The following is a 24310-nucleotide window of genomic DNA, read 5'->3' as shown; positions in this document are numbered from 1 at the left end:
CCCATAGTGCCATTACATTTAAACATATGTAAAGAAATGTCTAAGGACAATCGTAGAAAGCTAGACAAGAGTGCACATACATGATATAAAAAAACTTAGAAAGATACGCCACAAATTGTTTCGTAGAAAGATCCAAAGATTGTGATGATCAAAGAAGCTACTCAAGAGATAGATAATAAAATGACATCTTCAAGTAGAGGAATGAGATCAACTAATGACAAAGATGGAGCCGAGGTTAATAGAGATCACAAAAGAGTAATAAGTTTTTAGCAAGCTACTGAGAGAAAATAATATATTTAGAAAAAGAAGTTACTAGAAAATTTAGATTAGAATGAAACATTGCCACCTAAAATACCATCGTGGCAGAATTTCAGGATAGCGGTATCACAGCTAATAACCAAGTGTACAAAACCAATACACTATTCAAATAGATATTACAAGGAATCTTTAATGATATCGTTTAAAATATATAAGATTATGACGTAACTGCTCACCCTACAAAGGTACAAGGTACAAGATTAATGCAGCATACTAGTGGCAAAGATGTTACAGACATTTTCATGCTTTACGTTTTAAATCGCACTGTAAAGCTATTACGAATTGCATTTCCATGCTTCCACTTGACCGCCTTTGGAGCTCTCTCCCGCGGAGCATCCATCTGTCAACAAAACCCCGACCTTTTAAAATTTCGAAGAGGTACTGCACTTCTGTCTATATTTTGATGCTGAGACCACTCTCCAGTTCAATGTGTCGTGCTGGTGTTCGACAAATGCATGGGGTCATACCTACGTGGCAACGCTTGGTTGAGAAGGGAAGAAGAGCGATGGCGGCGGAACTTTCAGATAAAGATAACTGTGGAGGCGTTAGTAGGAGACGCTGGTTGAAGTGTGGTAGGAGAAGCTGGTTCGAGTGAAGATGGCACAATATAAACGGTTGACGAGTCATGTGGATATGAAGGTGGAGAAGAAAATAGAGGATTTGGAAAGCGTTCAGGCTGAGCTGCAACAGGAACTGGTCGCTGTTGCAGACATAAGCAATCAACATTCCGACAATCTCTCACCCTTTCTCAGAATATTGCAGATGATGGGTCATGCTGTATTCGTTTTCTCCCCAACAACTGGAGAACTAATGTTCTGGTGCTCCCACAGTACTTAATCACAACACTTTGATTTTAAAATATTGGTTGAAAAATGAATAGAGTTCTAGAAGCGTGGTCTAGCATATTTTTAATGACAGCCGACAAATAAGATGAGCTCTGTTAAAGATTTCTTAGCTTAATCTAGCAGTGTTTTTTTTCAAGAAAATTTTCCGCTGCTTCTTTTTCCGGATTATCGTTTCCGTTTCTGTTATACTTCACCTGCTGTTAACAATCCTATTTTTTTTTTTTCATTCCATTGTTGTCACTAGTACATAGAATGTCCTAGTGTAGCTCAGATAATTTGTGTAAGGGATGTACTCAAAGCTCTCGGTAATAAATTTGCACAGTTTTCTTAAGGTTATTTGATTTCCTTTAGTGAACGCCCTTTTAAATTATCTCAATCCTGAACAAGAGCTTTCTATGTACTTTTTTTATGCAAAAGAACAACGCTTTTCTCGTAAGTCTAGCTTATAGAAGAGAAAAACCACGTCTGATTAAGATTTCCCGATGATAACAAGGTTCATAATCGCTTTGCGGAAGAACTGCTTATTTCGTGTGGCACGTTTAGCTTAATTATTTGCAATTGTTTGTTTGGATAGATGGAAGAAGTCTTGAAAATTTAATGCAATCTGTTTGCAAAGCTTTGATTGAAGTATTTAAAATCAGACCATCTTATTCTGAACACGGAGAAGCACTTCACTAAGGACATTCAATGAAAGGATAACAAATGAAAAGACTGGAATTTTATGCAGGATGGAAGAAAACAATTCTTTATGGCTTGTCGAAGAGGGAAACCGTCAATGCTCAAGGTGCTCGTTGGATAGAGGATACATTAATCATTTTGGTAAAAAATTTATAAACCATGTTGGGGTACATAGTGTTAGGATAAAGGTGTCTCAACCTTTCTTTGAGTCTAAACATGCTATTTCATTTTATTTAATCCACTTTGGGAGTCCTAATACTGAGGAGCTAGTATCATAAGTTGTTATGTTGAATTTATGTAATGATTATGGCAGTCACTAGTTCAGTGAAAGAGTCATGGAGAGTTAAAGTTTGACAATTTATATTTATGGTGGAGTCACTGTTGAGAAGTGGTGAACTGGTGTGAGGTAGGTGTTGCATATGGAATGGTGATCGTTATGGCTGAAACCTTCCACAATTCATTTGCATCCAGAGAAGGAAGAGAAACAAAAAAGGAAGTGGTTCATATTCTTTGTACCCTTAAGGAAGAAGAATTATGAGCTCTTCTTGGACCTGATCACAAGGAGAGCTCAAACAACTCTGGAAGTTCTAAAGAAGATCAAGAACCTCAACCTCAAACTTTGAGGAGGTCTACATGTGACATACAACGACCTGATAGATATGATTATTCACCTAAAAGGTTTGGATAGTCTATGTTGGACTCCAATAATATATTTGCTTTGATTGCTAACACTAATGAGCCTAGGACTCTTAGAGAGGCTATGGGCATGAATGATGCAGATTCTTGGATGGAAGCCATGAATGAAGAGATGATAGCATAATGCCACATGGGATCTGGTATCTTTGCCTGACGGATGGAAACCCATTAGATGTAAATGGGTTTTTAAAAAGAAACTGGGTCCAGATGGCAATATTGAGAAGTATAAGGCACAATTGGTTGCGAAAGGGGTATTCACAGGTGGAGGGAATTGACTATGGCAAAATATTCTCTCCTGCAGTGAAGCTGACATCCATTCGATTCATGTTATCACTTGCAACAACTTATGATTTTGAAGTTGAGCAAATGGATGTGAAGACAACATTCCTTCATGGTGATTTGGAGGAGGAAATTTATGTCACAACTAGATCATTTTGTTGAGAAAGGTAAAGGAAACCTTGTTTGTAAGTTGAAGAAATCTTTGTATGGTTTGAAATAGTCTCCTAGAATGTCGTATCAAAAGTTTGGCACCTATGTGTTGTCTTTGGGTTTCTTGAGATCTAAATCTGACCATTTTGTATATTCTAAATCTAAAAATGGTCACATTCTTATCATAGTCTTGTATGTGGATGATATGTTGTTAATTGGGAATGGTAAAAGAATGATTTCAGATTTGAAGTCTCAGTTAATAGTACAACTTGAAGTGAAAGATCTAGGTGCAACTAGATATATTTTTGGAATTGAGATCATTAGAGATAGAGCTAGCAAAAATCTTTGGATGAGGTAGAGGAAGTATGTTAACTGTGTGTTGGAGAAATTCAGCATGACAACTTGCAAGTAGTTAGTTGTTCCAATGTTATAGGGAATGAAGCTTTCTAAGGAGGGTTGTCCAAAATCTCCTACTAAGATGGAGGACGTGTGTAGAGTACCTTATGCGAGTGTTGTTGGTAGCTTGATGTATGCTATGGTTTGTATGAGGCCACACATTGTCTAAGCAGTGGGAGTCCTTAGTCGGTATATGGCTAATCCTGGAAGGGTGCATTGGGATGCATTCAACAGAATGTTCGAGTATTCGAGGGGCACATCTGAGTATTTTTGGTTAATCTTGGAAGGGTGCATTGGGATGCAATTAAGAGAATGTTCGGGTATTCGAGGGGCACATCTGAGTATTCCTTATGTTTTCATGGTAGTCCTAGTGGATTTCGACATTGAGTTTGCATTCGTGGACATGTGAATTTAGATTGGGTAGGTGACGATGATAGAAGAAGATCCACTAGTGGATATACTTTCACAATGTTTGATGGTGCAATTAGTTGGATGAATAAGCGACAGGCTGTAGCTTCTTTGTCCCCTACAAAAGTAGAGTATATGGCAGCTACTCATGCTTCTAAAGAGGCCATTTGGCTTAAGAGACTATGCTCAGATGTTGGTCATGATGCATTTACAAATTACTATTTGTTGTGACTACCATAGTGCTATTTGTTTGACAAAGAATGCTACTTTCCATGCCAGAACAAAGCATATTGATGTACGGTATCATTTTGTTCATGATATGGTGGAAGATGGAAAGGTGAAGTTAGAGAAAATTGTTACTTTGGAAAATGTTGCAGATGCTTTGACAAAGCTAGTGAGCATTGATAAGTTCAAATGGTGCATTGGTTCTTTGGGCCTTGGAGCCTTGAGTAGGTGACAAAATTTTGACCCTTAATAGGTCTTCGACAAGTGGGAGAATGTTAGGATAAAGGTGTCAAAAACTTTGAGTCCAAATATGCTATTTTATTTTATTTGTTTCTTTCAACCCACTTTGGAAGTCCTAATATTAAGGAGCTAGTGGCATAAGTTGCTATGTTGAATCTATGTAATGATTATGATAGTTACTAGTTTGACGGAAGATTCATGAAGAGTTAATGTTTGGCAATTTATATAATGGCGAAGTTCACTGTTGACAAGTGGTATGAGGTAGGTGTTGCAGAAGGAAGCAAATCATGATGAGAGTTCGACTCCACTGATACTCTTACCTCATTCGTACCTAGTGCACCCATATCCTGGACAAATGTGTCGACCACATCATCACGTCCCTCATCCGCAACTGTGGAAATAGACTCACCACCAACCACAATAAGCAACTGAACAAGATCCGAGGCTGGTGTGGACCGTACATGCTCCAACTCCATGGTCATCTTATCCAATCGTGACTCTAACTCCTGAAGAGCCGAGTACACTGAAGAGAGTCCACAGTCACCTCAAGCTGATCTCAACCACCTCCTCTTTGTTTAACAATGTCTCATAAGAGTTGCTACCCCACTCCAAAGGTAATCTCTGTCAGCAACTAGCTGCGAATAGTTGTGCTTCAAGATCCTGACAGCCTCTCAAAGAGCATGAATCTCTGCTAGAGAAAGAGTACTATCACTATGCTCATTAGACATAGGAACACCTCAACCAAATGTAGCTAGCATCTGACAGATAGCATCATAATGCTCAAGAGTTGAAGAAATGTCACTATCACTCACCTTTAGCTGACTGGTGACATGATGCCTCTATAACCCCCAACTCCTTTGCAAGTTCTTTCTTTCACTAACTGCACTATGATAGGAAATTGAATCAGAATTGCCCACCACAAGATTACTCATACGTGTGCTATTGTCCTCGCACATCTTTGCCTTTGAGATACAACTACTATGTACCTCAATCAACTCCTCATCCAAAGAAATGGAAGCCCTTGCAATATCAATCTCCCCGCATGTCTCAACTTCCACCTCAATAGTAAGATCCTCTAAACATCGATCTTGGGACTCATCCAAAACCTCCTCGAAATCATCACCCAAAATCTAACAAGGCGTATCATACCCGATGCAACTCATAACATTATCCAACAAATCATTAGAGTTGTCCATACTATTTGCATCCCCACCACCTAATAGAGCCTCAACTGCCGTCACCTGAGTCTGCACACATGACTCTATTCCAAGCTGTGACTCAATAATGCTAGAGCATGAACCCACATCTACTGACTCTGCTGTAACACCCAAATCACTAGCATCATAGCTAGGTGACTCCATACATGCATTGGTCCCACTTGAAAAAGCACTTGTCTCCTGTACTGGAGCAACACTATGACAACTCATACAAATATCCAATAATAATCCCCTCCTCGAGAGAGCCAGAAGTATCAGTGGTAATAATTGCATCAACTGTCTCCGCACTAACTACAACAACAACTCTGGGAGCCTCAACCTACTGAAGCTCAGTGCCACTATCCTCAGCTGCCACTTACAGAACCACATGTCCCTGTGAAATAAGTCCATCATTAACACTGCATATAGGACTAATAGGTGCCGTACTAAATATAGGTACATTTGCATCATAAACACCCATCGGGGAAAACTCAAGCTTCCTTCTCTGCAACCTCGATGTTGGCCTTCTAAAGGCAAAAACCATATACCTCGCTGCCCTCTCAACTATCTCTGGATTCGACAAGCTCTCCGCCAACCTCTGTTTATGAAGCTTAAGTTTCTCCATACTCTCCTGCAAAGCATTCATTTTCGTGCTAACTTCCTCATTACTCCACCTATTTCTAAAAATACCAGTCCTCCTATGTCTGTTCATGGCTAGAAAAAGTTAAGAGTGCTGGTCACTCCAAATGCAATAGCAAATCTGAAAATAAAATAACTTTTCCACCCGACAAGATGGCAGGAAACCGCTCAGATACCACTGTAATAACCCTCATTTGGTTATAGCTTAATAATTTAGTTTAAACAACATCAATTTCCTTAACTAATCAGAATTTTGACATTTTGTCAAAACAATTGGTGAACAGTTCAGCTATCACTGTAATACGATGTCTTAATTTTAATACACAATGCTAGAATGAGTTATGAGCTATTCACCGTTACAAGCTTCAAGAATTTTGCATAGATAAATATTTGACACTGATATATATTATTACCTTATGAGACGGTATAATCTGAAAATATACTTCTCTTTTACCCATGCCATACAAATAACAACTACTGAAAATTCCACTACTGATTTCAGACTTTATGAAATGGAACAGGAATAACTAACATCGAATATTTTTTAGCACAAAATGGAGGAGAACCTGGTATAGACTTCAATGTATATATTACCCAATGGAGTCTGAGTTTCTTGAAATCCTCTGAATTACGATGCCAAACGCACACCTCCGGTCTGGTCCAATTCTCATGCAGGCTGAATATGCAGCCCCATGTGACCTTAACTGGCCATGATCTGCCTACATACTGCTGCCAATGCAGTAATAATTTGCCCCCTTTGTCTGGACAGAATTTGCAGCCCAAATGACCAATGCTGGGCCTTGGAAATCTAACGCAGCTTTCCAGATTTAATACATGTCCCCTAAATGGTTAACGACAGGCCTGTGAGATCAATTAGCAATCAATTTTGTATCCCGGCCAGCTCTAAATGTAGCCACGTCTGCTATGTATAAGGGGAGCAATACCCTTAATTAATTATGCTGGATTTGTTACCCCCAGCAAGCTCTGTTCACAACAAGATCCTCAGCACAATTTGCAACCCAACCAAACTCAGAATTCTTGGAATTATAATTTTAATCTCCTAGTCACAAGTAATCATAGTAAGGAGATTAAACCAATGAAACCCCTATACCTCAACAATGACTTCAAACAATCTTCAGAAACTCAGAGACCCTTATACTTCAGCAAGAGCACAAAACCACAGACTTAGAATTGTCACAAAGACAACAAGAAAGAGATAAACAAATAACTGGATGCTTTACCAATCAAATGGGCTCATATTTATAATTTGCAAATGGCACAAAGCTTTCCAAATGAACTTCACTTAAGAATCTTTCCCCACACAACATTAAAATATAATAAAGTGCCATTATAATCTAATTGAATAATTGCTTTTGGCTCCGAAAATGACCTTTTCCACCATAAGTTAATATTTTGACACGTAAGGCCACTATTTCTTGTTCCCACGATTTAAAACTTTTCGTCCAGATTCTAATGAGTTATGATACTGATGTGACGAACAAACAACACCAACAAAAATAACAATGTCAGCGTATTTAGATGAATAATAATAATTAACCCATCTTGGTAAAACAACTGAAGAAGCATCACAATTGAAATTTGACAACACCAAAGTGATCCTGATGATGAAAGATGATGAATAACCTAACGGGGTGACTTACTATAAATAGATGCTCCTTCCAAGAGTCTTGAATCTCAAACCGGAAGTGCGAAATAAAAATTGAGAGCATCACCCAACTCCTTTAACTCAATTGAGCTCATCGGAACCAACAGATTGACTTACTATAAATAGTAAGTCCCTCAAACGAAGCCAAACATACCATAGGTTGCTGGAACGCCTATAACCACACAATTGAGACCTTCAAATCCCATTCAAATCCCATTGTCAGCTCACAAGGGTCACAATGGTGAACTAACATGGCCAATTGCAGGAACTTGCTAAAATGGGGACATTATACTTTTGTAGACACATTCATTTCTTCTCCATGCTTTGATGACTCTCCTTGCTCGGTAGATAATTTGTATTTGGTATAACTTAATCTAGTAGTGTCATGAGGTCTCCTTTGTGCTTTCAACTGTTCATCAAGTTGTCTCATGACCTCTCCAAATTTGTTCACTCTTTCAATGACTTCCGTTTCAGTTCTCAACTCATTTCACATTTGATTGTTCTCTGATCTCAGATTTGCAATCTCTGCCACCTTCCTTGCAATCTCATGATTACCACCTAATAACTGATTTACCATGTCAAACTGACACATCCTCTCATCAAGACTTGTAGCCATTTGCCTTTTGACTTTTTTAGCCATTACCTTGTCTTCTTCAACCTTTTTCTTTTGCTCAGTAACTTGACATAAGTCTCACTGATTGTATTTCATGTTCTCTTTTCAGTGCTCTTACTTCTTCATCCAAGATTCTATTTTTCTCCAATAGTTCTGCTATTGCTGCATCAATTTCACTGGATCTGCCTTCATCAAATAAGTCCTCAATGCTTTCTTCTTGGTATTGAGTGTCAGTTTGCTGGATTGCCATCTCCTACCTTCTTTTCAAGGATTTCCTCAGTTCCTCCTTTGCAGCCTTAGCTTGTTCTAATGCAAGTTGCACATCAAGCTTATGATTCTCAACCACCTTTCCCAGTTTGTAGGCTTCCATCTCCAAGATCTTTGACTCTCAAGTGGTTAAACTTCTTTCTTAGAGAACTGAACTCTGATACCAATTGTTTGAAATCTAATAGTAAAGTGAGATGTTGGGGGGGGGGGGGTGTGAATTAAGATCTCTCAAACTTTTACCACTTCAAACATAAATCATATTCAAACTTAATTCACCACACATCTCAACCTTAACCTTAACCATGCATTATCATGTAACATCAAATCTATCATCTAATAACATGAATGTAACACAAACAATTGATCAACACATAACACAAGATTTGGTAACGAATAAACCCTCCAATGAGAAGGTGAAATTGCGGTGGGGATGGCACCCACAAAATTTTCACTATTGCAGCAATAAAGTGTGTCTGTTAGGGCTACAAATTTTGATCACTTATGATGATCTACCTTGTGAGAGGTTTTCTCTGTTAAAAGCTAATAAGATTGTTAAGTCTACCTTTGATTAAAGCATTTTTATATCACAATAAAGTGAGCAGTTTGTTAGGAGATTTACAATAGGCCTGTTAGGACCACTTTGTTAAGAGATTCACTTGATACATAGGTTAGAATGTAATCAGTACCGTGATCCTTCTATTTGCACTTGATTGCTGATGACAAATTTTCTCTATCCAAATTGTAATCACCTCAATGTGAGTGATATGTAATGTCTCCTATCTGGACTGCTTGGTCTCCTTAGTCCTTAAATCTCTGATTCTTCTTCAACTTCACAATTTTCTCTCTAACAACTTCAACAACACGAAATTTTATCTAAAGAAACTTCTAGATCTTGATCAACAATTAGGATTCATCCTTTTTTGCCTCTTAGTCATTCTTATTTTTTGATTGGTTGATCACATAACATATGGATTAATGAAGCATATTACCTCCTTGATTCTCTCCTCGAACTTGTAAACACTCTTCCATCTTGGCAAAAACGGTTTACATATGAGTATGTGCCATACTAGACTCAAATACAAAAATGGTGTAATTTTGCATATATGTCTTTTGGTGCTCGACTATGCTTGTTCTTTATGTTGTCTCTCAATATGAACTTGACTCGGTCAAAACCAAATTTACCTTCTAAATTGCTCGACACTTGTTGCCTCCTGAATCACTCAGCAACCAGTGAAATGCTCGACGACTATGGATAGCTCAACAACTACTATGGCTCAATACATACTGAATATATACAGTTCTTCACATTATAGCTCGGCCTATATCGTGGTTTGGTTGTAGTGATGATCGACTAATTCTGCCTAGTAATTTGCACTAATAGACAATTTGCCTTCAAGGTTAACAAAATCTATATAAATATTTATAGAATCTAATATTTTATTAGCCAATAACTTATACCTCTTACCTATACCTACTTCAATAAATATGCAATAATATATAAAAACCAAATATAACCGATTTAATAAAACTAAACTAAAATGTCCCTTTTTGACCAGGGGACCCGCACAAAATGAGGTGGCGAATCATGATCACATATACACGGCCTTACACATAATGGAGGATACATATAAAAGATGGGAAAAATAATAACGAGAGGAACATGAAGGAATTAAGAGGATGCGAATGCATTTGCCGACATGGATAAAGGAGAGTAAAATAAAGAAAGATATCTATCTTAAAAAAGTCACAATAAAGTTTATAAATAAAATCACATGAGAGTTTATAAGCAAGTCACACGGGAGAGTTAGGGAAAAATAAAGAGCTAAAGGTTTAAATAACATGCATAGCAAAGAAACGAAAAGAAGAGCAAATTGAAAACAAGGACATTAAAAAGGTGACCGAAAAATTCAAGAGTTGTAAACATACAATGCAGCATTAAAGGTGACTTGGAGACACATAAGGTAATAAAATAAAGTGTGTAATATGATTAAGATGATAAGGTGGAAGTTTTGAATAGATATACCAACGTGGAAAACAATCTAATAAGAATGTAAGGATCTAATAATGAGGAGTAGCCAATAAATGATGAAGGGGAACAAAAAGTAACTTTCTCTAAGTTTTTATATATATAATATTATATGAAATAAAAAGGGAGTAAGGTACATGAAAATAAATTGCAATAAAAGGGAGGAAGATGAAGTATCATAAATAGCAAAGAGTATTGCTTCCATTATTATATGGAAATCAAATGGTGATTAAATAGGAAATAATATATATTATTTAATTAGAGAACTTATATATATATATATATTTTTAGGGAAGTTGTACTATAAAATGGGCCTTGTATGTGCTCAATAATAAAATTGAAGTCTTAAACATATTTATAAATTATTCACAACATTCGTAGTTGGGACTTGAAAGGGAATTAAGGGTGAGCCCTGAGAAGGAACATTACAAGTGGTATCAGAGCATGATCTTGCCATCCTGTAGGGTAAGATTAAATAAGAAGAAATAAGAAATTGTTCAAGATTCAACTTGATTTTTCGATATTTCTAATGAAGAGGGAGTTGTGAAAGGTAGAGTAATTCAGGCTCAGTGAGGAAAAGATTCCCAAAACGGGCCTTTTCATTAGGGAGCCTCTTGAGGCTTGTTTCTATTACAAAGTAATTGGTAAAACACTTGGTTGATATTAACAGAGACCAAGAGGTCAATATATACAAAAGAATAAAGCAATGTTTCTTTAGGAAACAATCGTTAAGAATAGAAACATTCTATTCTAGCTAAAAGAAAGCTAAAGAAAGCTAACAGATAACTACAAATTAACTAAATATTAGAAACATTCTAATATTTACAATAGATTATAACTAAATTACCATTAACTAATAATAGACGCTTATCTATTATTGTAATACCCTCTCCTAATGGTTAATCTATCCACAACACCAAGTTGTCGTCTGGATTTGACAAACTTATTAGGACCAAGAGGCTTAGTGACAATGTTTGCAATCTGATCTGTGGTAGGAACATACTGCAAGTCTATTGTCTTGTCTTCAACCAACTATCGTATGTAGTGACAGTAAACATCCACATGCTTGGTTTGTTCATGGAAGATTGAATTTCATGCTAACTTGATAACACGTTCATTATCAACAAACAATGTAGTCGGTCTTATTGGTAACATCTGCATATCCCCAAGCATCCGACGAAGCCAAATAACTTCACATCCTACCTTAACAATCCCTCTGTACTTGGCCTTTGTAGAGGAGAGAAACTGCCTACTGCTTCTTACTAGTCCATGTGACTACACCAGATCTCAAATTGAACACATATCCAAAAGTTTACTTTTTATCGTCAACAGAGCATGCCCAATTTGAATCTGTGAACCCATTGAGTCTAGGATTAGAACTTCGAGAGTAAAGAAGTCCATAATTTGAAGTGCCCTTCACATAACGAAGCACACGCTTTGCGGCCATGCAATGATCAACCTTGGGAGTTGTCATAAAGCATGAGATGTCGCTGATTGCGAAGCTGATGTCATGCCTAGTAGCATAGAGGTAGATGAGGCTGCGTACTAGTTGCTTGTATGTAGTATCATCAACGAGAGGAGAATCAAACTTGACTGATAACTTGAGACCTTTCTCCATGGGTGTAGATGCAGGCTTACAATCCTACATACAAAATTTGTCTAATAGAGCCTTGGCATATTTGTACCGAGAGATGAATATACCAGAAGACTGTTGCCAACTGCAACACCTAGGCAATAATGTATAAGCCCAAGGTCAGTCATATCAAAAGATTGGCATAAATTTTGTTTGTTTCCCTGAATCAAAGATGACGAACTGCCAGTGATGATCAAATCATCCACTTAAATAACCAGAAGGATGATGTCATTGTCAGTAGTCTTGATGTACAAATTTGAGTCTGAAGAACTCCTCTGGAAGCCTTGATCACTGAGGTACTTATCAATTTTCATGTACCATGCCTGAGGGGCCTGGTTCAAGCCATAGAGAGCTTTCGCCAATTTGAGAACTTGATGATCTTTAACAGCAACCTTGAAACTAGGAGGCTGCATCATGTAGACCTCTTCATGGATATTGCCATTTAGGAAAGCACTCTTGACGTCCATTTGATGGATGTTCCAGCCAAACTGTGGTGCCATGGCTAGGACTAATCTAATGGTGCTCATCTTTGCAGTAGGAGCAAAGGTCTCCTCATAATCAATGCCTTGATGCTGAGAAAAGCCCTTTGCAACTAAACGAGCTTTGTACTTATCCAAAGTACCATTAGATTTGTATTTGATTTTGTAAACCCATTTGCAGCCAATGGGTTTCTTCCCTGGTGGAAGATTAAAACCCAGCATGATTTTTGAGATGAAAAATTAATCAAAACCCAACACGATTTTTGAAGTGAAAAATCAATCAAAACTCAACATGATTTTTGAGGTGAAAAAACAATCAAAACCTGACAATACAAAGCTTCATTTTTTTAAGGAAAAATGGTAAAACACTACAAATAATTTGTGAGAAAAAAATTACAAACCCAATAGTGAAATCCCACAAAACTTTGTGAATTACAGAATCAAAGATTTTTAAGGGAAAGTGTATAGAGACCCATAAGAATTTTTTTTAGGGAAAAAATGAAAACCCATAATTTTTTTTTTGAGAATTTTTTTTTTATGAAAACCCACCAAAATTTTTTAGGGAGGCAAAACATGAGACTGTGCATGGTAAAGCAACACATGCAAGTACATGCAACAAACATGCAATCCTCAAAAAGTAGAGACCCAAAAAATTTGAAGGGTGTTCCAAAAGAAAGCTCAAAAAATTCAGAAGAATATATTGTTGGTTTCTGAATTGACTGGCTCGAAAATCGAATAGAAAATTAGGATTTTGAACAAAAATGGCCAGTGGCAAAAAAACCTTAAAAAGTGGCCGTGTAGAAAAAACAGACGGATTTGGACAATAATGGGTTGTAGAACCGAATTAGAACTTGGTGGATTCAGATCTCTCAGATTAGAAACCCTAGTCGGATTATAGAGAGAGTTGGAAGCAAATATGCATGTAATAATTTTGAAAATAGAAGGCAGATAATTTATACCAAGAAATTATAATTATTATTGAAAAAATTTAGAGGATTGACTCTTTTACCATATTACGAAGTAATTGGTAAAATACTTGCTTGATATTAATAGAGATCGAGAGGTCAATATATACAAAAGAATAAAGCTATGTTTCCTTAGGAAACGATCGTAAAGAATAGAAACAATCTATTCTATCTAAAAGAAAGGTAAAGAAAGTTAACTGATAACTACAAACTAACTAAATATTATAAACATTCTAATATTTACAATAGATTACTATTAACTAATAATAGACGTTTATCTATTATTGTAATACCCTCCCTTAATGGTTAATCTATCCACAACACTAAGCTGTCCTCTGAATTTGACAAACTTATCAGGACCAAGAGGCTTGGTGAAAATGTCTACAGTCTGATCTATGGTAGGAACATACTAGAAGTCTATTGTTTCATCTTCAACCAGTTGTCGTATGTAGTGACAGTGAACATCCACATGCTTGGTTCGTTTATGGAAGACTGGATTTTGTGCTAACTTGATAATGCCTTCGTTATCAACAAATAGAGTAGTCGGTCCTGCTGGTGACATCTGCATACTCTCAAGCATCTGATGAAGCCAAACAACTTCACATCCTGCCTTAACAGTCCCTCTGTATTCAGCCTTTATAGAGGAGAGAAAAACTACTTGTTGCTTCTTACTGATCCATGTGACAACACCGGATCCCAAATTGAACACATATCCAAAAGTTGACTTTTTATCGTCAATAGCGCATGCCCAATCTGAATCTGTGAACCCACTGAGTTTAGGATTAAAACTTCAAGAGTAAAGAAGTCCATAATTTGAAGTGCCCTTCACATAATGAAGCACACGCTTTGCAACCATCCAGTGATCAGCCTTGGGAGCTGTCATTAAGCGTGAGATGTAACTGATTGCGAAGCTGATGTCAGGCCTAGTAGCAGAGAGGTAGATGAGGCTGCCTACTAGTTGCATGTATGTAGTATAATCAATGAGAGGAGAATTAGACTTGGCTGATAACTTGAGACCTTTCTCCATGGGTGTAGATGCAGGCTTGCAATCCTCCATACAAAATCTGTCTAACAGAACCCTAACATATTTGTACTGAGAGAAGAATATACCAGAAGATTGTTGCCAAACCTCAACACCTAGGCAATAATGCTTGAGCTCGAGGTCAATCATATCAAAAGACCGGCATAAATTCTGTTTGATTCCCTCAATCAAAGATGCCAAACTGCCAATGATGATCAAATCATCTGTAAAGTTTCTGCAAATTCTATAGGTTCAGATCTGGGATAATACCTTTATTATTTGTTGCTGTTTTGATCTTCTTCCTCTTCAAAATGTAAAAGGTAATTCTCAAAATATTTAATGCTATTCTGAAACTTGTTTGTCTCTACAATAACTCGTATAGGCCAAATGTTTAGCCAAATGTTTACCACATAGGGTAAATATATTAATGCACATAGACAATGCATACGAGCAACAACAATACTCCTTTATTCGCATATGCCAACAGATGACATACATAGCATAAGATGATTTACAATGTTCCCAGACGGGGTATAAATACTTTCTGCCGAACCTTCCCAAAGGGGTCCCTCGGCTACAAAATCTTTACCAACAACAACACCCTGTTGGCTACACAATATTTACAGACTGTAGTTTTAAGGAGCAAACTTCAATGTATTGTGTGTTCTTAAACTACAATAACACCCACCTATTATACTATGACCAAAGGGCATGTCCCTTAAAGGGACATGACCCTATCTAGGTCGGCCCATACTTTAATTATAGAAATCGGCGCCTAAGAAGGAGATAACACATATATTAACTAACTATTAGTTATAGTTAGTGCAAAACAATGTTATTGTCAAGGATCGCTGAACATTCTTATTTTACAAAGTAAAGTATATAATGCTTTCGAACGGTACACAAGGGGAGAAGATTAAAGTGCGGTTTGCACTCTCAGACTAGTATGAATATCACTGTTTAAAATTTAACATCATCCGCATAATAATCTTAAGGATGATGTCACTGTCAGTAGTTTTGATGTACAAATTTGAGTCTGAAGAACTCCTCTGGAAGCCTTGATCACTGAGGTACTTATCAATTTTCATGTATCATGAGCTTTCACCAATCTATGAACCTAATGGTCTTTACCAACAACCTTGAAACTAGGAGGCTGCGTCATGTAGACCTCTTCGTGGAGATCACCATTCAGAAAAGCACTCTTGACGTCCATTTGATGAACCTTCCAGCCAAACTGTGTTGCCATGGCTAGGGCTAATTTGATGGTGCTCATCTTTGCAGTAGGAGCAAAGGCCTCCTTATAATCAATACCCTGATGCTAAGAAAAACCCTTTGCAACTAAACAAGCTTTGTACTTATCTACAGTACCATCAGGGTTAAATCTTTATGAAACCCTAGTTTAGTATGCAAAAACAGACCTAAAGATACAAAATCTCAATTTTCTCTCAATTATAGCACATAGGAACTTCAAACTTGATGCATAAGTAAGCTAACTCAATCCACTAACTATTCCAATTGGTCTTGGGCTCTGACCAATCCATACATATTTGTGCAAGTCTTTGTAAAAAAATTTATTGTATAATTTCATTCATTCAATCTTCTCCATACACCAAAAATTCATGCATACTAACCTCCTATGACTTAATCAATTGTTTAGACTTAAAATACACTTGACTCTTGAGTTCCCATGTTTGTCCAAGTGAAATGACTTTTGGACTTCCAAGCTGCACAATTTTGCCAAAAAGTTGCAAAGTTACAAAACTGCAATTTTCCAATTTTGCAAGAAAAGTTGTCAACATGACAATACTTTTAGTTCAATAGGAAAGATTAAATGCCAACATGTCTAAGACACTCCAAAAGACTCAAAAACAACCCAAACTACCACCTAATGTCCATATTTGGTCACTTGCACATGTTGGCTTATAACATGCCAGAATGGAAATGCCAATCACAATTTGGACTTATTGCTTGACTAACTAAACAAAACAATCCAAATGACTACAAAATGTTCTTTGGATCCACTTTAGGCTGTTTACCTTAGCCTTCTGTTTGGCTTCAATGTGTGCCCTTGGTAGCCTAGGTTAGCTGGATGATAATCTTTGAAGAAGTTAGATGAAATTACAAGGTTACTCTGACTATCATGTCCAGTTTTACCTTTATAGATGAAATTACAAGGTTACTTTGACTATCATGTCCAGTTTTACCTTTGTTATGTCTTAATGCACTACTCAATTCAACTTGATGAGGCCTTCTCAGATGGTGGTGATAATGAGGGGGAAGGAGGGGCTAGGCTTTTCCCTTAGAATGGCCTCTCGTTCATCTGCTTAGTAGAGCTTTGCTATGCAGTTCTTGTTTGTAGGATGATAATTATATTTGGATTCATGCTCAATGCACTTTCCTCACATGATGTTGTTTCTGATAGTATAATATTTGTTCAAGATCTACTTGTCTTATAAAGGATAATTATACATTCGGATCCAAATTCTATAGATTTTAGAATTTTCGTAGTTTATATACTTGGAAGTGAGATGTATCCCTATGGGTGCATTTAACTTATTCTATTTCCCTAAATTCCTACAATAAAACTACTTATAGTTCCCTTTTAATCTGTGTATTATTCCTGGCAACATATCTGTAATGTTCCCTTTTTGACAGGCACCAGCTACTTATTTTATTTTAGCCTTTATTTTTCCCGGAGGTTAAAAAGGAAGAAATAAGGGGGAAAAAATATATTAAATTAATTACTTATAAGGTTACTAAACAATGAAATATTAAAAAGTAACTTTATATTTAATTGATTTAATATTAAAGTGACTAACATAATAAGATATCAAAAAGTCACTTAAAAGAATAAAGTGTTGGATTCCTCTAGAAGATTCTTGGAGTTGCTTGTGAAATCTTTATAAGGAGCCTTTGGGGGGTCATTTTACACCTCTTGAGTTGCATATTCATCTATTGTGCTGAGAGCCTTAGTGCTTGCATACTTGCCTGAGGGTTTGAAGACTCTAAGGTGCCAATTTCAGTTGTGAGATATCAACCCTAGTTGGGAGTGGAGGAATTGATATTCAGCCAATTCATTTGTGATTAATTGGGAGATAATATTCAGTGATTTTTGTTCAGCCTGTGCATCTAATTTTTGACATCAGTTGGCAAGGAGAAAGATTTCAGTTTTCGCAGCGGATTTGAAAAAGCAAAGTGAAAAAGCAGAGCTGAAAAAGCAGTCCGAAAAAGAAAAGCGAAAAAGTAGAGCTGAAAAAGCAATCCGAAAAAGCAAATCCGAAAAAGCAATCCGAAAAAGCAAATCCAAAAAAAGCAAAGCCAAAAAGCATGTCATCTCAGCTACTTATTCCAAGTTCTTTCGGTATTTACATTTGGCAATTGTAGATGGATACATTTGACAAGTAATATATGTCTTTTTGTTCCCAAAGTATTCAGTCATTGTAAACATTGAAGTATTGAAGGGAAATCAACTTAATTCAGCTGTTCAATTTGTATGCCAAATGTTTGTAAAAACGTCTCATTGCATAGTCATAGGATGCATACCAAGTGTTTGTGAAAATGCCTCTTGGCTGTAGGTGTGCATTTTACATCAGAATTTCATGTACTTGCATTTGGAAAATAATAAAAAAAGTTGCATATCACTTTGATTTCCAATTAGTTATTTTGCAATCATTTGTATTCATCAATATCATTGGCATTCAAAAATCATAGCAAAACAACAAACATCAGCAAACTGAGGCTGCGAGGGAAGTGTTTGACAAAATTCCTAAGGCAGAAAAACAGGGATAAAACTTCAAAAATTGTCAAGGCACTTTACAATATCTTGTCAAAGAAAGGAAAGCTGAGACATAGCTTTCATCCTTAAACATTTGCCTGTTAAGGATATGTTTTAGATCATACAATATATAAAAAAATCTGCTTAGGATTACATGGAAAAGAGAAAAGTCTCTTTGCTTTCAGCATAATTTGAGGTTCAAGTTACTTTTGCATGGAATTATTTTTCTTTTTTTGTGAAATCCGGAATGCAATTAATAATTATATATTTTGTCACAACCTGATGCTGGAATGTACTCGGTCTTCCTGATGTTTATTCTCATTGTATGTTTTCTTTCTACATGTATTTGGCATTTATCTCATGAAATTTTATGTTTTGAAGCATTTGTCTCGACTCTTTATTTGATTTTTCAGGAACCGCTCAGCAGAAGATCTATATGGATGGAAAGACTATGAGGTCCTTGGGAAGCATGCTCTTAAGTTGCTTATTCCCAAAAGTGAATATGCTCTTGCTGAAACAATTCTTGGAAGGATAAGCATGGGCCAAGCATGGGCAGGACTGTTTCCTTTAATGAAGAAATCAGGGAGGGTGTTTACAGCAATGATAACTGACACACCATTATATGAGAATGGTGAAGTTGTGGGTGTGATTTCTGTGACAAGTGATGCTTTCGCATATGGAGATATCAGTAGTACTGGAGTTTCAAGCTACAATTCATTTGCTGGTCAGACTCAGAATATGAGTGATAACTTTCAAGTAATTTATCATTTTGACAAACAAACATTTGAACAAAGACTGCGTTTGCGGAAAGTATCAGCTATATCAAAGCTGGTATGGATAAATTCTTCTCATTGGCATTGTCTTAAATTGTCCTTTTTTGAGGAATTCATCTTATATCACTTAGTGGATTACAACAATCTAATAAGAGAGAGATACAAAATCTCTCTTTATGAAAGCTACAAATGCAGACATTTGTGAGTGTACATCAAGGAGGACTTAACATCTTTATGAAAACAATTGAATTTTACTGTGACTATTAAACTGTTTCCTTAAAAAGCCTCAAATCCCCTAGCGTGAGAGAGGATCGATGTCATCAAAAGTAACTGTGCACCTCAATGTTCACAGGAATTGAACCCTGGTTAACTGGATTGTATGCCATAATAATCTGTAACTTTTCCCAATCATCCAAATGTCTCCCCATATGCCATTCTGTAAACAACTAATCTGCTCAGATGATTTTATCAGAATTCTGTAGACATTATCATACTTACTACAATGTTCTATTGACGTATGCCATATTCCATGCTCCTTCGCAGGCAAAGAGGATGCTGGCATGTATAGGCACAGGGGAGAATAATGTTGATCTTTATGCAGCTGATGAATATTATGGAGGATGGGGAGAACTTGTTCCAGCAGAGGTGTTAACAAGACCGGTACTTTACTTTGCAAAATTGCTCATATAATTGGTTCATGTTTTGGTTGTTACCAAGTCAACCAAGTTAAGTGGAAACCAAACCTCGCACATGCTACCTCTTAACCTTTTACAAAGAGTCAGAACATATGCATCATGATTCATATAAAGAATAAATGGTTCTTTTTGTTTTAATGAATAACCATTATCATGATATACATTATGGTATCCTGTAAATATTTGCACAAATAATGTTTCTTCAAGCTGGTCTTTTGAGATTAGGAGTGATTCAGAAAATGTAAGTAAAAGCCTTCTGGGAGGAGAAATGAATCCATTCATGCCCTTCATTGTATTTTTGTAATCTTATGTTCACAGTTTGTTAGGTAATGATAGACAAAAATGCTTTGTCATAACTCTCTTACATTTTGCTTGAACCTTTTTTTTAAAATTATCTGAGTAGCATATTTTGTGATTCTGATGCAGGCAGCGAAAAAATTATCCAAGATTTGCGTGGGGGTAAATAGCAGCAATATTCTAGCCAGGTGTAGAAATGATTTTGGCTCATATAGAGTAAATGGCAATGCATGGATTCCAACAAAACAAGTCGGTTCCTTTTCCAGTACTTGATTTTCTTTAAGATTAATCCTTTATCTAGTGAATGATACTTAACAGCCATATTTTATTGAATGTCGATTTGGTGCCCAACATAGTTTTATATGTTCAGGATTCTAAAATGCTGTCCAAGTTCCTCTATGGAGGGACAGACAGCACTCTGAGTAGGGCAAGCTATGTCCAAGAAAGATTAGGTCGAGGATCTGAGCATGTCAATCCATCTCCGTATCAGGTACATCTTCTGAACAAAAATACAAGCATCAAAGCTAAAGTGGAGCTTTCAGAAATGCCTCATAGAAGATTTCTGCTATTCTTTCTAGCATTTAAGTCTTTGTGTTAAGTATTATCTGTCACCTTCTTTCATTGTTCATTTACTCAGATTGAAAATACGATGACATCAGTTAAAATCCTATTCCAGTAGTCATTGGATTCTCAATTATTTCTGTTTCAAATGATTGCAGGATTCCAATATATATTTAAGAACAAAACAGGATGGACAACTCCATTTTGAGGATGATGTAAGGTTTGTAGAAAAGGATACTCTCCATAGTAGAAAGTCACAAGAGAATGACTTTCACTGTGTATTGAAAACTGCATCGAACTGTTTGAAGAACAGTGCTGAGATAAGTTCCAGACAATTTCCCATCATATTGCCTCAAAGTAGCAGCAACGAAATTGAACTTGAAGACAAGGGATTGGAGAAAATGTCCAAGAACAGAGCCATACCTGAGGACTGGAACAATCATGAATATTATTGGAAAAGATTTGGATGGGATAAACATTTGAATGGAATCCTAGAATCCTCATCTACAAGGAAACATTTGGGAAGGAATTGGCTGGTGTATGATGATCATTCTAGTGAGAATATCCAAAGAGACAAGTGGCCATTACAGAGATCGGAGATAAACAAGGAGATTGAGCAACCTGCTCAAAAGTTGATCATTGAGAAAAACAATAGAGAAAACATTACACAGAATAATATTGAAGCAGCTGAAGCCCCAGTTTCACAGAATATCACTGACAGCAATAACAGACTGTTTTTGTTTGAAAGAGGGGAAGTTGGTCTGGACTCTATTGCAGATTCTGTATTATTATGGGAAGATCTTTTTCTGGGCAAACCAATTGGAAAAGGTAATATTTGATGACATTCTTCCAATTTGGTCTAATTATCAAACTACGTTGTTTATGTTTGTATGGGCATCTTAATACATGCCTTCTTGCTTTCTCAAGAACTTGCTACAGTCCATAAATATGCAAGGTCTTTCGTTATCTTTGAAATTGAAATGAAAAAAAAAAATGAGCACTAAGATGATATGAGAATGATCTTGTCCTATACTTGAATTACTCTCTACGCTTTGTAGGCCCTACAAATTAATCTGGTTCAAAGCACTTTAAAAGATGCCATTATCATCATTGTCATTATATTGTTTTTAAGATAGTTGGCACAATATTTTGTGCATTTCCCTGTATAGATAAGGGATCACATTGTACAAGTCTCTCTCTCTCTAGTCTCTCCACACACACACACCTGTATACATGGATAGACATGTTGCAACCACATATTTAAGTTAACCCTTCTACACAAGCAAAGGAAAACCACACAACAAAGAGGATAAAAACAAACAACTTGCTCTCATGCATCTGAGAAAGATGGGGGAGAGAAAATAGTCAAATGAGAGGCCAAATTGTATCAGAAAGGGGAAATGTTTCCATATAGTTTAATGAAAAATAAACCACTTGTTGTGAGGTTTTCACACCATTGCTCCAAAATTTTTGAGGACCCCCTTTTTTCGGGCAAGCCTTGGCAATTTTCGCAGTGTTGGAAATTTTTCAGTTGCTTTAGCAAGATTTGGAGTTGTCCAGAGGTTTTCAAATTGATGATTTTTACACTTTGGACGCCTTTGGCCCAGGAAGGGATTTGGTTTGTTTTCACCCGGTGCTAAACTTGATTTTCTGAAACATGTAATTTTGTCCTTAGGCCAAGCAGGATTCAACAACATTTTTTCGATGGTTAAAATGATATCTGGCAGGATAAATTTGCAAATTTTGGACTTAGATGGGTTTTTTTTTGAAAATTTGAAATAATTGTATAAGCTTGAGCATTTTCAAAATGAATTTGTTAGATTTAGTCGTTTTGGAAAATCTTGAATTTTTCAGTGGAAAGGAAATTTTTTTCAATAGTGAAATTGAAATTGGAGTTTGAATTTTGACTACCAAGAAAAGGATTTATTTTGTTAAAAAATTGAAATTGCATTGCAAGATTGAAATTGGATTAAATTGCAAAATCTCATTAATTTGGTTGAAATTTTGCCTAGAGGATTTTAGAAATGTTAAAAAGAAATTGGTAATTTGGAATTAAAAATTGATTTTGGCTCGCTAGATTCAATTTTAATGATATTTTAATTACCAAAGCATTGTTAAATGAAAATTTTGACATCTCCTAGGCTTACCTTGTTTCTATTTTGCAAATTCGGATCAAATTGACAATTAAATGGACCAATTTCACTATAGGGTTAAGTAATTTTAATGTTGCATATAAATAGGGACTAACTTAATTTTGTTTTCCCTCCAGGCAGGTTTGCCCACTTGGAGAGGCAAAAAGTTTGGTATGAGAGGGGCTTCCCCCCTCTTATTCCTCATTCATTCTTTCCACCTCCTCTTGCAAGTTGGAGCGATTTTCTTCTAAGGTGATTTTTGGGGCCTGATTTTTCCTTATTTGGCAGCGATTTTTTCCTCCTTGGTTGGGCGATTTCTACCTTAGGGCGATTTGGAGGAGCAGATCTGAATTTTGGCAAGTTGGGCAATTTCTGCCCTAGGTTGAATTTGTGGTGAAGAGGCCTGATTTTTGCAAGATTGGCAACAATTTTGAAGTCTGATTTTCCCTCCAAGGGCTGCGATTTTCTTTTTCAGCTTGGCGATTTTATTTGGTGAATTGGCAAGGCAATTTAAGGTCAAATTCAGTGGCATGAGCAGATTTTGCAAACAATTCATTTGCCAGGGCGTCATTATTTGCAAGGAGGACTGAAATTTCTGAGATCGGATCCTAAGGTAATGAAAAGACCCGGTTATTGGTAAAGGCATATTTAAGGTAAAATTCTCATTCATTTTTAGAGGTGAAGATTGGTTTTAAAGGCGGATTCTATTCCTTTTTCTTGCTTGGTTCATTTCCCTTATATTCTTCTTGCACTTTTCATCCACCACTTCATCATTTCCATTGATAGGTTGAAGTTGGGAGATATAAGTGTAGATTTCATGATAGGACACATAGAGAGGTAGAAATAAGCTAGACCACCCTAGGATTGAAGTTTGGAGATTGATAAGTGTAGTCCATCCTAAGGTAACAAAGAGACATAAATAAGTGGTAGTCCCATCCCTAGGAAAGAAGTTTGGAGATTGATAAATGTTGAGATAGGACTTAGAGAGGTAGAAATAAGCTAGATTTCATCGATAGAAAGAAGGTTGGAGATTGATAAGTGTAGTCCATATCATTTAGAATGAAGGGGCATAAATAAGTGTTTAGAATGGTAGATGTTAGTGCAAGCAAGAACCGAAAGGGAATGAATACCAAAAAAGACAAGGAAGACATGATGCTTAAGATCACCTTCTTCTTGAAAGTGAGGCGAATAAGTGACACCAATATCGGCATGGTGAACATGGTATAGTTGAAGGATAGATTGAAGGAAGGACAATCCCCCATGGCAAAGAAGATTTACAAGAGTGGAATTGTACACGCGGTGGCTTTCCCTCCTACCTTGCCTTGTCCGGAATTGGT

General features: G+C 36.5%; 1 protein-coding gene across 5 annotated transcripts in view; it reads left to right on the top strand.

Annotated features, from left to right (window-relative positions):
- The first annotated feature begins 498 nt into the window (after nucleotides 1-498).
- The window catches only part of LOC149574782 (uncharacterized), a 205944-nt gene continuing 182132 nt past the window's right edge, over nucleotides 499-24310 (top strand). For 2 of the 5 annotated variants that reach the window (XR_016360093.1, XM_089814611.1), the window contains exons 1-6: nucleotides 499-1136; nucleotides 18929-19346; nucleotides 19832-19948; nucleotides 20410-20529; nucleotides 20651-20770; nucleotides 21000-21669. Coding sequence is in view for 4 of the 5 variants with exons in the window: in XM_089814611.1 (XP_089670737.1) it covers nucleotides 916-1136; nucleotides 18929-19346; nucleotides 19832-19948; nucleotides 20410-20529; nucleotides 20651-20770; nucleotides 21000-21669 (1666 nt within the window). In the remaining variant the exon portion in view is untranslated. The remainder of the gene's footprint in view (nucleotides 1137-18928; nucleotides 19347-19831; nucleotides 19949-20409; nucleotides 20530-20650; nucleotides 20771-20999; nucleotides 21670-24310) is intronic. The other 3 variants (XM_089814610.1, XM_089814609.1, XM_089814608.1) reach the window with 3 other exon arrangements.

The sequence above is a fragment of the Cupressus sempervirens genome, chromosome 2, assembly GCF_028749045.1.
Source record: "Cupressus sempervirens isolate cs-2001-9-10 chromosome 2, ASM2874904v1, whole genome shotgun sequence".
NCBI lineage: Eukaryota > Viridiplantae > Streptophyta > Pinopsida > Cupressales > Cupressaceae > Cupressus > Cupressus sempervirens.
This window is presented reverse-complemented; position numbering and strand designations above follow the sequence as displayed.